Genomic DNA, 13007 nt, shown 5'->3' with positions numbered 1-13007 from the left:
CAAGTACAGCCAACTCTCACCCTAAAGAATCTAAAATCGCCATATCCTTTTTTTGGGGGGGCATGCCCATGGCAAGCAGAAATTCCAGGGCCAGGGATAGAACCCACACCACAGGAGCAACCTGAGCCACAGCAGTGAAAACACCAGATCCTTAACCTGCTGAGCCACCAGGAAACTCTTAAAATTGCCATATTCTTGGTGAGAGCTTAACAGGTATATCTGAAGGTAGGCTATCTCAACCAAATACCTGCGTTCAAAGAACCCAAGTCAACTTCATCCTGTGAAACTACGGCAGAAAAAGACTAAAAAACTAAGCTTCTAGTGGCCAAAGGCCCCATACAAGGCAAGAAGATGCCAGCTCTTCGAGCTGGGGTGGGGGTGGGGTAGGATTTATCTGATAATAAATAGGACGAAAGTGGGGAGAAGGGTGGAGGAGGCACAGATGCCAACTCTCAGGCTGGCTCCAAACGCTGCTGAGAGAGCCTGCTGCTCAACTGGTCAACCTGGCCAAGATCTCCTAAGGATCAGTAAGTAAGGGTCCTTTCTAGGCTGTTCTTTAGCAGTTAAGGGCACTTCTATAATTTTTTGAGTCTCTGTGGGATAACCAGAACATTGCTTAAAAGTATACTTTAAGGAAAGAATCAAACCTGGAGGGGAAAAAAAAAAAAAAAAAAGAGTTGAGCAGAAGTCAAAATCCAGGGTATCCGTAGCTGCAGGCACAGAAAAAAGGGAGGGACACTGGTTGACTTTTTCAACATGATGTGAACATTTTCAAGTGGAGAATGTCTTCAGTAGTCTGAACTGAGGATGCAGTGAGCGATCTCTGGAAGTTCCCATCCCTGGAACCAATAGGCTGGCTAATCTCCAAATCTGCTGGGGTCGACTTCCCTGGGAAAAGATGATACAGTTCTTTCACAGGACAAGATCCCCAGTGCAGCCAAGAACCTGCACGAAAGAAAATGTTGTCTCTGTCTGGGAACTCACGTGGCTTGTAAACAAGGAGAGTTGACCTTGGAAGTTGTCTACATCATCTCCATGATTCTAAAAAGCATTCTTAGCAGCCACACAGGGCAACAAGGAAGACTGACCATTCACTCATTAGGGAAACCAAACATAGTGATGACTAGCAGATTCAGACATCGAGTTACTGGTGAATGAAACGGGAGGAAGAGAGTCTCAGAGATACTGCCAAATTAGGACCTAAAACTTACACCTGCTGGATATATAAGATGCCAAGGGCACTAGACATTTATCCAAAAGGAGCGTGAAAACCCTGACGGTTCCAGCAGGCCAAGTGTCAGTGTAAGCCTTATTCTTCATCCGTAACTCAAAAGCGGCAAATGGTGTAGCCTGGGATGGGCTGGGGCTGCCCCCCAGAGCCCACCTGTGGTTATCTGCCTATGTGTCTCATCTTCTCGGCCATTTGAGAGACGTGCCCTTGGCTCCTACTCTCTGAATCCCCCACAGCACCCCACAGGAGGCTTTGTGTTTGTGGGCACTCAACAAACTTTTGATACAGGAAGAATAAATGCACCGTTCCATCCAAGGGAATATACGAGGGTGCTCGGAGAATCTTGTGCCTAGAAGCTGCATTTTCATGGCCTGAAATCAGATCAGAGTGGCCTGGCAAGCCAGTGTGAGCTTCCAGGGGCTGGGACCATGCCTGCCTGTCCCCTGCAACTCCCTATGGCTTCTGGGACAATTCTACACAGAGAATGGTATTTTATTTATATTTGTTCACTAATAACTGGTTCTGAGCTGTTCTCAGGAGCCAGTGTCAGGTCTCATGGTGATGTGAGAATCCAGCAACTCCCCCAAGCTAGGGACTTAGGATGACTGTTAGTTGGCTACATACCTTTCTCATGCTTTTTATTACCTTGCCATCTAGTATAAAAAGTGCTAAAAGATTTGCTAAATAAATGGTGGCGTGCAGAATCCCTGAATGCTTTTAGCAGCTTACTTGGGTACCAGAGGAATGTGGGGTACTTTGATTGACACTCGTGAATTCTGGGGTTGCCCACCCCAGAGGGAAGAGGAGGAGTGCAATTCAGGTCAGGGTAGATGGGGCAGATCACAGTGGGGGTGCTTTGTTCCAAATCGCAGCTTCCCCAGGGCTGTCGGAAGTGTGGTCGGAAGTGTGGTCGTGGCAGTTATCTACCTGAGGTCTCGGAAGGTAGGAAGATGAGGGGCTTCCAGGACTCCCTGGGTGTCCACCTGCCTGAGTGGTGCTTAGGAGTTACAGGGAAAGGAGGCTCTGGCCCTTATCCCAAGCCCATTCCTTAACTCCTAGAACTCAAGCTTTCCATCTTTGGGAGGTCAAGGCCCTTCCATCGCAGGGCACTGTCAATGGGTTTTGAAGGGAGTGCTGAAACCTCTTGCTACAAGGGTCTCACCCTGGTGACCTCTGGGGCAATGCCTCTCTGGTTCACTTTCAGGGCCGATGGTGACGGCTTCACCTCATTTAGGGATCTTGCCGAAGGCTTGATTTTAGAAGTGGGGAGTGGAGATGGGAGCGTAGTGACAGCTCTTGGAAGGAGCTGTTAGCCATGGGAGCTGCAGACAGCACGCTGGGAAAGGAGTGCAGGAATAGGGCAGGGATCGTCCCTGCTGCAGAGTGCCGGGCTCCAGGTATCCCCACGTGGCTCCACGCTAGACCCCAGCGGCACTCTATGGGCAGCTCAGCCCCTAGCCAATGACACCTGTACTCAAAAAGGGCCAACCCAGCCTCCAAACACTCCACGTTCTAGGCGCTTCTCAGCCCTCAGAAGAAAGTGAAGCCGCCACAGGCTCTGCTCCTGAAATGCCCATCCATTTTTGTTTTCAAATACTGCTTTGGCTGGAAGAAAAAAGGCTTTAGTGATCATTCAGAATAAGAAACACTCATCATGGTTAGACAACCTACGAAGGGACCAGAGCTGGTGGGTGAGAAATAGTTACGGGTGATGCAGCTTCCACCCTGAAAAGCAACACGGCAGTGAAAGCCACCAAGCCTTGAAGACAGTCTTGAAACCTGGAGGAGAAGAGGATTTTTGTTAAGTTTGATCACCACTGTGGAAACGGCAATGTGTGGGAAGCGGGGGGAGCAGGGGTTATTTCGGTGTAAACGCCCCCTCTTCCTGGCAGACGGCCTCGTTCAGAGGAGTCTGGATGCACGCGTCTGTGGCAGTGGTCGTCAGGAGAGTCTACCGAGACCCCACCAGCAGCTCCCTCCCAAGAGCACCCCCTCATCCTCTCCTGGCAGCAGCAGGAGGCCACCCTACTGGTTTGGGGCCAGAACCTCCCTGACCCCGGCCTGGGAACGAGGCTTTGGCACCAATGATTCTACTTCCCGTTCCTCATCTCTGAAACGTCTAAGCCAAACCACCAGCGTCAAGAGCTGGTTAGTTAGTGCCAGGAGCAAAGTCCTTTCCCAAAGCTACGATCTGAGGGCTGGGAAAGGAACTTCACCCAAACCCACATCAATATCTTGCCCTACACCCTGGGCCCCTGGGCACGTCCAGCCATGAGAGGAAAGACAATCCCCGTTTCTGCTCTCCTGCCGCCAGGGGTGGGAAGTAGAAAGCAGGACACGTACAGCCACGATGAGGAAGTCCAGCCAGCACCAGGCATTGGTGAAGAACTTGACGAAGCCATAGGCTGTCCACTTGAGCAGCATCTCCAGGATGAAGATGTAGGTGAAGACCTTGTCCGCGTACTCCAGGATGGTGCGGATGGTCTTCCTCTGCTCGATGTAGATGTCCTCGAAGGCCTGAAAGAGAGGCAGCGGCTGCCCAGGGTGCCTACAGGCAAGCATGCAACACGGAGGTGCCAGCCCCGCGGCAGCCCTCCCGCCTGTGGCTGGCCCCTCATCGGCTTCCTGTCTCTTTCGCGCTATCCCCTGCTACATGTGGCTTTTTTGAAAAAACCAGTTTTCTTGAGATGTAATTCACATGCCACGCCATTCAGCAACTTCCAGTATACAGTGCAGGAGCTGTTCATATACTCAGAATCATACAGCTGTCGCCAGAGGCGAGTTCTATTTCCATCACCCCCCAAAGAAATCCCGCACCCTCTAGTCTCCTGGGCTCCCCCGAGTCCTGGCAACCACTAAGCGACTTTCTGTCTCCAGTGACAGGTCTGCTCCTTCTGGACATTTCGTAGAAAAGGAATGATATCCTAGGCGGTCCCCCGTGACTGGCTTCTTTACCACAGAAGAACATTCTCAGGGCCCGTCCATGCCGTGGCACGCTCAGCCCTTCGTTTTTCTTTCTGCGGATGGAAACTATGCCGGTGCGGCTACACCACGTTTGGTTTGTCCTTCATCAACTGATGGACATGTGCGCTGTTTTTACTTTTTTGGCCATTGCTGAGTAAGGACGCTATGAACATTTGTGGGCAACTTTTCTTTTTTTTTTTTTTTTTTTGTCTTTTGTCTCTTTTGTTGTTGTTGTTGTTGTTGTTGTTATTGTTGCTATTTCTTGGGCCGCTCCCACGGCATATGGAGGTTCCCAGGCTAGGGGTTGAATCGGAGCTGTAGCCACCGGCCTACACCAGAGCCACAGCAACACGGGATCCGAGCCGCGTCTGCGACCTACACCACAGCTCACGGCAACGCCGGATCGTTAACCCACTGAGCAAGGGCAGGGACCGAACCCGCAACCTCATGGTTCCTAGTCGGATTCGTTAACCACTGCGCCACGACGGGAACTCCTGTGGGCAAGTTTTCATGTGGACATGTTTTTATTCCTCTCAGGTATATACCCAGGAGTGGAATGGCTGGGTCACAGGGTAGCTAATTCTGTGTTTCATTTTCTTTTTTTTTTTTGTCTTTTTGCCATTTCTAGGGCCACTTCTGTGGCATATGGAGGGTCCCAGGCTAGGGGTTGAATCGGAGCTGTAGCTGCCGTCCTACACCCACAGCCACAGCAACTCGGGATCCCAGCTGCGTCTGCGACCTACACCACAGCTCACGGCAATGCTGGATCCCTAACCCACTGAGCAAGGCCAGAGATCGAACCTGCAACCTCATGGTTCCTAGTCGGATTTGTTAACCACTGAGCCACGACAGGAACTCCCATTTTCCTTTTTTTCTCGAGGAAGTTGTTTTCTGAACCAGTTTACATCAGCGGCATATAAGGGTCCAATATTCCCACATCCTCGCTAACACTGTACACATGTTTATACGACAGAAGTTCTCGTTTCAGCCCCTGACACCACAGACACAGGCGGAGGGTTACAGAGCTGGGAGTGAAGAGGCTCTCGGCACTCCCTTCTTTCTCTGGAACTCCTAAATGCGGGGGTTCAGTGATGCAAAGGGCAGTGCCCTCACGCATGAGCGGGGCGGGGTGGGGGAGGCTGCAGAAGGTCTGTGCTGAGTGGAGGGAGTCCCTGAGGCATGAGAAAAACAGGACGTAGATAAAGGTCCCTGTTCTGCATCGGAGGTGGCTGCTCTGGACAGTTCCAGAGGCAGGACAGAGCCAGACTGCCCACAGACTCTTCTTCCAACATGGATGCATGTGGACAACAGTGCCTATTTTATCGCTGGGCAGTGGGGCCAGGGTCGTGGGTCCACAGTCCTGCTCAGGGTCTCGGTACAAAAACATCCTCTCTGCTCAATGGGAAAGACTACAGCTTCCTTGACCTCCATCTGCAGAAATCCACCCTAGAGCCCAGCACCTGCGACCTGCCTGAGGCTGGTCTTCCTGTCCGTGGGGGCTCTGAGCCCCTCTGAGGTCTCCTCCCAGCCACACTCTAGTCTCTCCTTGGACACTTTAGCTGTGGCCGCGCTTGGCTATTGTGAGTCTCATGCTGACTAATGCACAGGGCCTTCGAGTCCAGAGCCCAGTGTTTTATTAACTAATTATAAACAAGAGCTGACACAGGTAGCAGCAAAATTTCAATAATTTTGTTTCACTGCTGCTTTTATTCTTTTTTTTTTTTTTTTTTTTTTTTTTTGCGATGGGGAAGAGAAGAATCTCAGTGGGAGGCATGGCCTCTCTGATTTTAGGGTTCTGCTTACTAGGTTTGGAGAAAAACGCTGAGAACAATAACAAAAGACCTTTTTCAGTCTCTGGCCTGAGGCTGACCTCCCCCCCCCCGCCCCCCACCAAGGGCAGAGCCCATACTGTCACCTTGCGGCCCCCACAGCGTCTCAGCAAGCCTTGCGTGAATGCCTGTGTTGCAATAAGTGGCTGGGGGCAGGCAGGACAGTCTGGCTCCCCTTCACTCGGACCAAGGCTTCCGAGCCACCTTCTCTGCCTCCCGCTCCAGCCGGCTGCTTTCCTGCACAGCCCTCGCCCTGCCTTCCCAGGGCCCTCTTCAGGCTCTAGGGCTCTTCTTGATACAGGTGACTGCCTGGCTCCGCTTCTCCTATGCTCTCACCTCGCAAGTCAGCGAAAGCTCCCGTCTCTGGGGGATCTTTAACACTAAAGGTGGGGTTTCTCTCTTGTTATTTTTTGCTTCCAGATCAGGCATGGATACCCCACCTACCTGAATGTGCCCACTTTCTTCAAAACATTTCAAAATCCTGTACTCTTCACCTTTCCCTTAATTAAAAGGAGGAAAATGTGTAGTGTCACTGGACCCTGCTGTCTTCTTATCTACTCAACCAGGACCCTGTCCAGACCTCCTCAGTTATAGCCCAGCCTAGCTAAGATAATGAGCCCCAGCAGTGGGGGAGCCTATGTGTTCAGTGCCCTGTGTGTCTCACTAACTAACACTAAGCACTCACAACCACGTGCGCATAAATAATCTTTGTACCAGGGATCTGACTCTGAGTGTCTACAGTGCCAGGGGCTCCCCAGGCCCTGCGGGGATCTGACGATGAGTGTCTGCAGTGCCTGGGGCGCCCCAGGCCCGGCAGGGATCTGACTCTGAGTGTCTGCAGTGCCAGGGGCGCCCCAGGCCCGGCGGGGATCTGACTCTGAGGGTCTGCAGTGCCAGGGGCGCCCCAGGCCCGGCGGGGATCTGACTCTGAGGGCCTGCAGTGCCAGGGGCGCCCCAGGCCCGGCGGGGATCTGACTCTGAGTGTCTGCAGTGCCAGGGGCACCTCCCTCCCACCTTGGGGAACCAAAAAGTCAAGCGAGAGTTTCGGGATATTAGGTGAGAAATGGAAGTGTACTTTAGGAAGCCGTTTAGAACTGGGCAAACCAAGCGGGGAAGACACTGGGTAATTCGTATTCTCATTCTGATGAAAAGGGCGTCTTAGGCTTAGGAGGGATCATGCTGAGTCTGAAGACGAACATGTGGGCAAATGAGACTTCCAATCCCAAAGGCTCAAAACACAGCCCAAAGCACCTTAACGGATCGTCACCCTCGGGTCCACAGCCGAGCTGTGTTCTCAGAGAAACCGGGCTTGGGCCCATCCGGTCCTTCCCACGGGTCCGCAGACCCCTTCCCCGGCCAGCCCCTCCGGGTGCTCTGCCCCGGGCCTCACCAGGGCGCCGCTGCTGAGCAGAATCATGAAGATGATGAAGGTCTCAAACCAATTGTGCTCCACGATGAGGAAGCAGGTCTTCCGCAGGATCCACCAGGACTTGCCGAGCCCTTCCTCGATGTTGACCTGGCAGCACTTGAATCTCTGGACACAACCTGGCACCAGTGGGAGAGGCGCGTCAGACGGCGGGCTGTGCCCACCCAGACCTGCCCTCTCCTTCTCCCAGGGCCCCTGTGGGAGCTTCCCCACCACACAGCCAAGAGGACAGTGGCTGAATCAGAAAATGTGATTTGGAAATGGAGAGGGTGGCAGGGCTGAGGCCATGCTGCCAGGCTACCAGGGCAAGGCCCTCTGGAGGTGGGAAGATGTCCCATAAAGACGCAGCGAGAGGGAGGAGGAAAGTGTAGTCAGGGGGCAGAAACGGCCACGACAGAACAGGCCTGATGTCGAGAGAAAACGGACAAAGAACAGTTTGAGAATAAAAACTTGTTACGGCAAGAATCTGACAGAGAAAGCCGTATCAACCTCCCTCAAAAGGATGAGGTGGGGCACAAAGTTCTTAAAGCTGGCCACGGAGCCCCCCTCCCCAGCCAACCACGGACCCTGGCAGAAATTTCTCTGTGAGCAGCACAAGTGCCACACGCCCGTCCCCTGTCCTTGCCCCCTTTCACCTTCTGTGAAGCAGGCGTCCGGATCCAAGTATTCCTCGGGCTGTTCCACAGGGACTTCTTCTACTTCCGGCTTGATATCGATGGTGCTGCCTTCAGAGGAGCTGGTATCATCCAGTTTCTAGATACACAAGGAAGGGGGCGATAAGCCACACTGTGGCCACACATCCACTCTACGCTGAACAAGCTACCTTTGGTACAGACGATGCACCAGTCACACTTCTTATTACAAACTGGTCACCACCCAATGCATCACAGGCCAACAATGACCCCAGAGCCCTCGAAACTCCTGTCGGGATGGGGTATAACATGAAAACCCACTCTCAGGTTCCAGGGATCCACCCTCAACAGAACGTGGCCACAGGCTGGCCTCGCTGCTACAGGGCAGGGAAGTACTCAAGGGTTTCCTCCAGCCTCTGATCCGGATGATCCAGAAGCAGTGGAGACAGACTCGGGAACGTCTCAGGAGGTTAGATCATTGAGAACAACCCCGATGGGCAGGGCCGGTTCTCAAAAGGTGAGAGGTGGCTCTTCCAGAATCTCTCTGCCAGGCCCATGGCTGAACCAGTCGCTGCCAGGGGCTGCCAGAGCCCTGTCTGTCCTCACGCGGGATGAGGACTGGTGTCTCGGCTGGGACCTTACATCTTTGCTGCCTTCAGGATCCGACTCGCTGCTGACGTCTTCCGTGTTGAGGTTCTCAAAATCCGACTCGCCCACGGCGATGGGCACTCTCACGGTCAGGTTGGGGTTGTTGATGAAGGACATGTGGTCCTCATCGATGATGTACTTCTCCACGCTGCTGCCGATGCCGCTGGTCGTGCCGTTGCCGTTTTTCTGGAAGTCGCCGTTCCGGTGGATGTCGGCGCCAGTGTGGTTGGCGATGCAGTTGGCCTTCTTTTCGTACAGCTCGTCCAGAGGCTTCACTTCGTCAGCCTCGCGCTGCTTGAAGTGGGCCTGCATGAAGGCGTGCACTTTGAGTTTGGTCCAAGCCACACCCTTCTTGATCCGGATGACCGAGATCTGCAGGTTGTTCATCTCCCCATCGTCGTCGGTGGCCGCCAGGTTGTCGGCGCTGAAGGAGCTCAGGAGCAAGGCCAGAAACAAGTTCAGCACCTGTACCAGTGGCATTGGGAAAAAGGAGAGGGAATGTAGAGGGTGTTAGGTAATATCGTCCACTAAACTAGGGGTGCAAACTGGAAGCCCACGGACTTATGGGAAAAGACTCAAGTTTCTTTTGTGTTTTCTTGGATCTGCAGAATGTTTTAAACGCTCGTGTCACTAGGTGGGCATTTTGTTTGGTTTTAATACAAGGGGTTTAGCGCTCCTTTTCTTGATTCCTTTATACTTTACAAGCATATATATGTACTTCTAAATATATTGCTTTTTTTTCTTTTTTCTTTTGGCTGTACTCTCGATGAGGTGCAGTCATATCAGGCCAGGGATTAGATTAAATCTGTGCCAGCAGTGACCCAATCACAGCAATGATAACACCGGATCCTTAACCCTCTAGACCACCAGGAAATTCCTATACTGATTTTCTTATAATCAAAAACAAAAACAAAGGCTGTATGCATTTTGGAAGAAAACGCCCCCAAAATAAAAACAAAAAGGCGGGCATGGATTACTGGGGAGGATCAAAGAATGCAGCAAGGCCATGTGTTCAGAAGCAGTAGTTATCTTCTTGGAGGATCCAGGTTAGAAAAATACATGAGGCTTGGAGAGCCAGACTTTCATACAACAGATACAGAAGGTAGACCTGAAATACATTTTATGCCATCCTATTTTAATTGTGTTTTCCTAGCATTTATTGAAATAAAATAGCTTTTGCAAGACAGTGATGATGATTTTTGTGTTCTATTGTCTATCTAAGTGTTAAACCATCAGAAACAAGCTTTATGTATGTTGGGTTTTTTTTTTCCTACTTTACCACACTGCGCATTATGATTAATTAATTAATTTTTTATTAAGACTTACTTTTGAAAAGTGGGAGAGGTGTTCACTTCTTGATTTACACTTGGCCCTTACTTTGTCACACTTCTGAAGAAGAGTAAGGCATACATTTTAGGTGGAGATAATCATGTGTGCAGAGTGGGAGAGATGGAGACAGTAAATGAGCTTTGCGTCACTGGATTACCTGGGCCGTTTGCAGAATTAGAGGAATACAGCTAGTAAAATGGGGGTGAGATGGACAGGACTTTGAAGGCCAGGCTAAAAGATCTGGATTTTATTTAACTGGATCTACCATTAGTCCTTGAGTAAAGGAGTCGCAGATGTGACAGAGATTTGAGAAAGTCATTCCTTCTAGCTACGCACACAGGGGGCACTGGGAGTTAGGGGGCTGTTGCTTGCATGAGTTGATAAGGGTCTGGATTAGGCTACAGTAATCTCCGACCTTAGCATGCAAGAGAATCTCCTGGGGTGGGATGCTTGTTAGAAACAAGCATCTCCTTGGCCTCGCCTGAAAGATTCTGCCTCATCGGGTCCCATCTGGTGTAGGGCCTGGGACTCAGCCTTCATTAATGAGTGACACTTAGGTGACTGAGACAAAGGTGGCCTTCATCACACTGTTAGAAATACTAGGTGGGTTAGAGAAATGGAGGAAGGGGTGGCTCTCGGAACTCCTACAGAGAAAGATGCAGGTATAGAAACGCCAAGAAGAAAGCCTTAGGAAGGACGCCAGATACTCACCAGGAGTAGAGAGAAAAGTCAGAAGAGACTTACAGATTCCTGAGACTAGGTGGGCAGAAGGCCTGAGCCAAGGGGGACTGGGAAAGGTGTCATCAGAGGCAGAAATAATAGTGGCTTTTACCACATGCTCAGGTAACTGTAGACAGTCATGGAGAGATGTCCTTGGAACAACTGAGGACAGGAGACTAGAGGAAGGGTGGGAGTTCAGGGCTCTGGTGCTGATCCTGCTGTGGACCAGCAGGCAGTAGCTGTATTCACGGAAGGAGTGGAAAGACTGGAGGGACCAGGACTGAGAGGAAAGTGGCTAGAAATAGAGAACGGGAGTATTAAGACACATTGCAGTGTCTATTTTTACAGCTCTTACAGAGAACAGGGTGGCTGTGGCAGGTTCAGAGGCTGGTGAGTAGGAACCTCTATTGGCAGATGCTTCCGTGTGGCAGGAAAAGGAAGAGAACAACCATGGGTGAGCTTACAAGGGGTCGTCCGAGTTTGTCTTCCTCCAGCCCTTCTTGCTCTACACTTGCAAGGGGGCTCTGGCCTGATCTGAATGATGATTCGCCTCTCAAACTGTAGTGTCTGTGAATCACCTGGGGATCATGTTAAAAATGCAGATGCTGAGTCAGTGGTTCTGGGGAGGGCCCTAAGAGTCTGCATCTCTAAGACACTCTCACGCCATCTCAGTGCCACTAGTCCTCAGCGGACACTTTGAAAAGTAAAGTGTTAAATTCCTGTGGGTGAATGTTCTATATCGAGAAACAGAAGACAGCAGGTGGACAGATCAGAGGGAAGCAAGAAAGTGATTTGCCATCTACACAAATCAGATAAAACTCTAACGTGGTTTAGACCCATGGTTCTTAGTGGAGGGCAATTTTGCCCCCTGGGGACAGGTGGCAATGTGAGAAGACATTTTTAGTTGTCACACGACTGGCCAGTAAAGAGTAGGGGCCAGGGATACTGCAAATTTCCTGCAACACACAGGACAGTTCCACAACAAATAATTATTTAGCCCAAACGATCGATAGCGTCAAGGTTGAGAAATTCTGGCTCAGATGAATGAAACTTTTGTAGCAGAAAGAGCCACAGACTCTAAAGTCAAGGATCTAACACAAGCCCTGACATCTACTCGGTGTGACTTTGGAAAAGTCCCTAAATTGGCTGAGTTTTGTTTCCATAACTATGAAAAAACATCAGAAGGTTGTGTGGCTCATGATCCAGTAGGCCTCTGAAAACAGCAGTCTCCTTTCCTTCATTTGTATCTTAGGGTTCTCGGGCCAAGAAAGAATAAAGACCAACACAGACATGGAAGGTAGTAGAAGGACTAAGCAGATCGGGCTTCTGGGTCAAGGGTAAGATGTTCAGAGCAAAGAACAAAAAGATCTACAAGTTCGTACTAACCACCAAGTTGCCAATAACCATGACCATCATGAAGACAATGAGGCACATGGCCTGGCCGGCCACCTCCATGCAGTCCCACATGGTCTCGATCCACTCCCCGCACAACACTCGAAAGACAATGAGGAAAGAATGAAAAAAGTCATGCATGTGCCAGCGAGGGAGTTCACAGTCCTGGTTGATCTTGCAGACACACTCTTTGTAGCTCTTTCCAAAGAGCTGCATCCCCACCACGGCAAAGATGAAAACAATAATGGCCAGCACCAGGGTCAGGTTGCCCAGGGCACCCACTGAATTTCCAATAATCTTGATCAGCATGTTCAGGGTGGGCCAGGATTTGGCCAATTTGAAGACTCGAAGCTAAGGAAAAAACAAACAAACAAATAAAACCCAAATGGTAGTCAGTCCATTTATTCTTACCACACGGCTGTAATAATAACGTATAAAATTAGTTAAGATCAGCTTAAATTTATTGAGCACCCTTGGGAAATTCCCAGAACCTTCTAACAGTGTTTTAGACTAAAATGGGAGCAACTGAGGCATAGAGAGGGAAACTGAATAACTGTACAGTAAGTGAGAGATTTAGAACTAAGAACCAAGAATACTGCCTCTAGCCCCCTGTATTAGTCTCTGGGTCAATCTATTAAGAAAAACAAAAACAAAAACCAAAACCAAAAAACAAGCAATACATGAACATATCCTTTCCCATTAATTTTCTCTTGACTTCTCAAGAGACGTATCAGGGAAAACGTGATCTGCAAAAGATCAGTCTGGTAAGGATAGTGAAAATAAGTCATCTGTCTCCTTAAAAAAGCAAGCATTTAAACATTCTACCTAGCTTTCCT

General features: G+C 50.3%; 1 protein-coding gene across 5 annotated transcripts in view; it reads right to left on the bottom strand.

The window, feature by feature from the left end:
• The window catches only part of SCN8A (sodium voltage-gated channel alpha subunit 8), a 196364-nt gene that overhangs the window by 26468 nt on the left and 156889 nt on the right, over positions 1-13007 (bottom strand). For all 5 annotated transcript variants that reach the window (XM_021091665.1, XM_003481581.4, XM_021091666.1 and 2 more), the window contains exons 16-20: positions 12166-12522; positions 8725-9195; positions 8086-8203; positions 7415-7569; positions 3575-3748 (exon numbers count right to left, since the gene is read on the bottom strand). In XM_021091665.1, the coding sequence (XP_020947324.1) occupies positions 3575-3748; positions 7415-7569; positions 8086-8203; positions 8725-9195; positions 12166-12522 (1275 nt within the window). The remainder of the gene's footprint in view (positions 1-3574; positions 3749-7414; positions 7570-8085; positions 8204-8724; positions 9196-12165; positions 12523-13007) is intronic.

The sequence above is a fragment of the Sus scrofa genome, chromosome 5, assembly GCF_000003025.6.
Source record: "Sus scrofa isolate TJ Tabasco breed Duroc chromosome 5, Sscrofa11.1, whole genome shotgun sequence".
NCBI classification, from domain to species: Eukaryota; Metazoa; Chordata; class Mammalia; order Artiodactyla; family Suidae; genus Sus; species Sus scrofa.
Note: the sequence above shows the minus strand (reverse complement) of the source record. Positions and strands in the feature narration are given on the sequence as shown.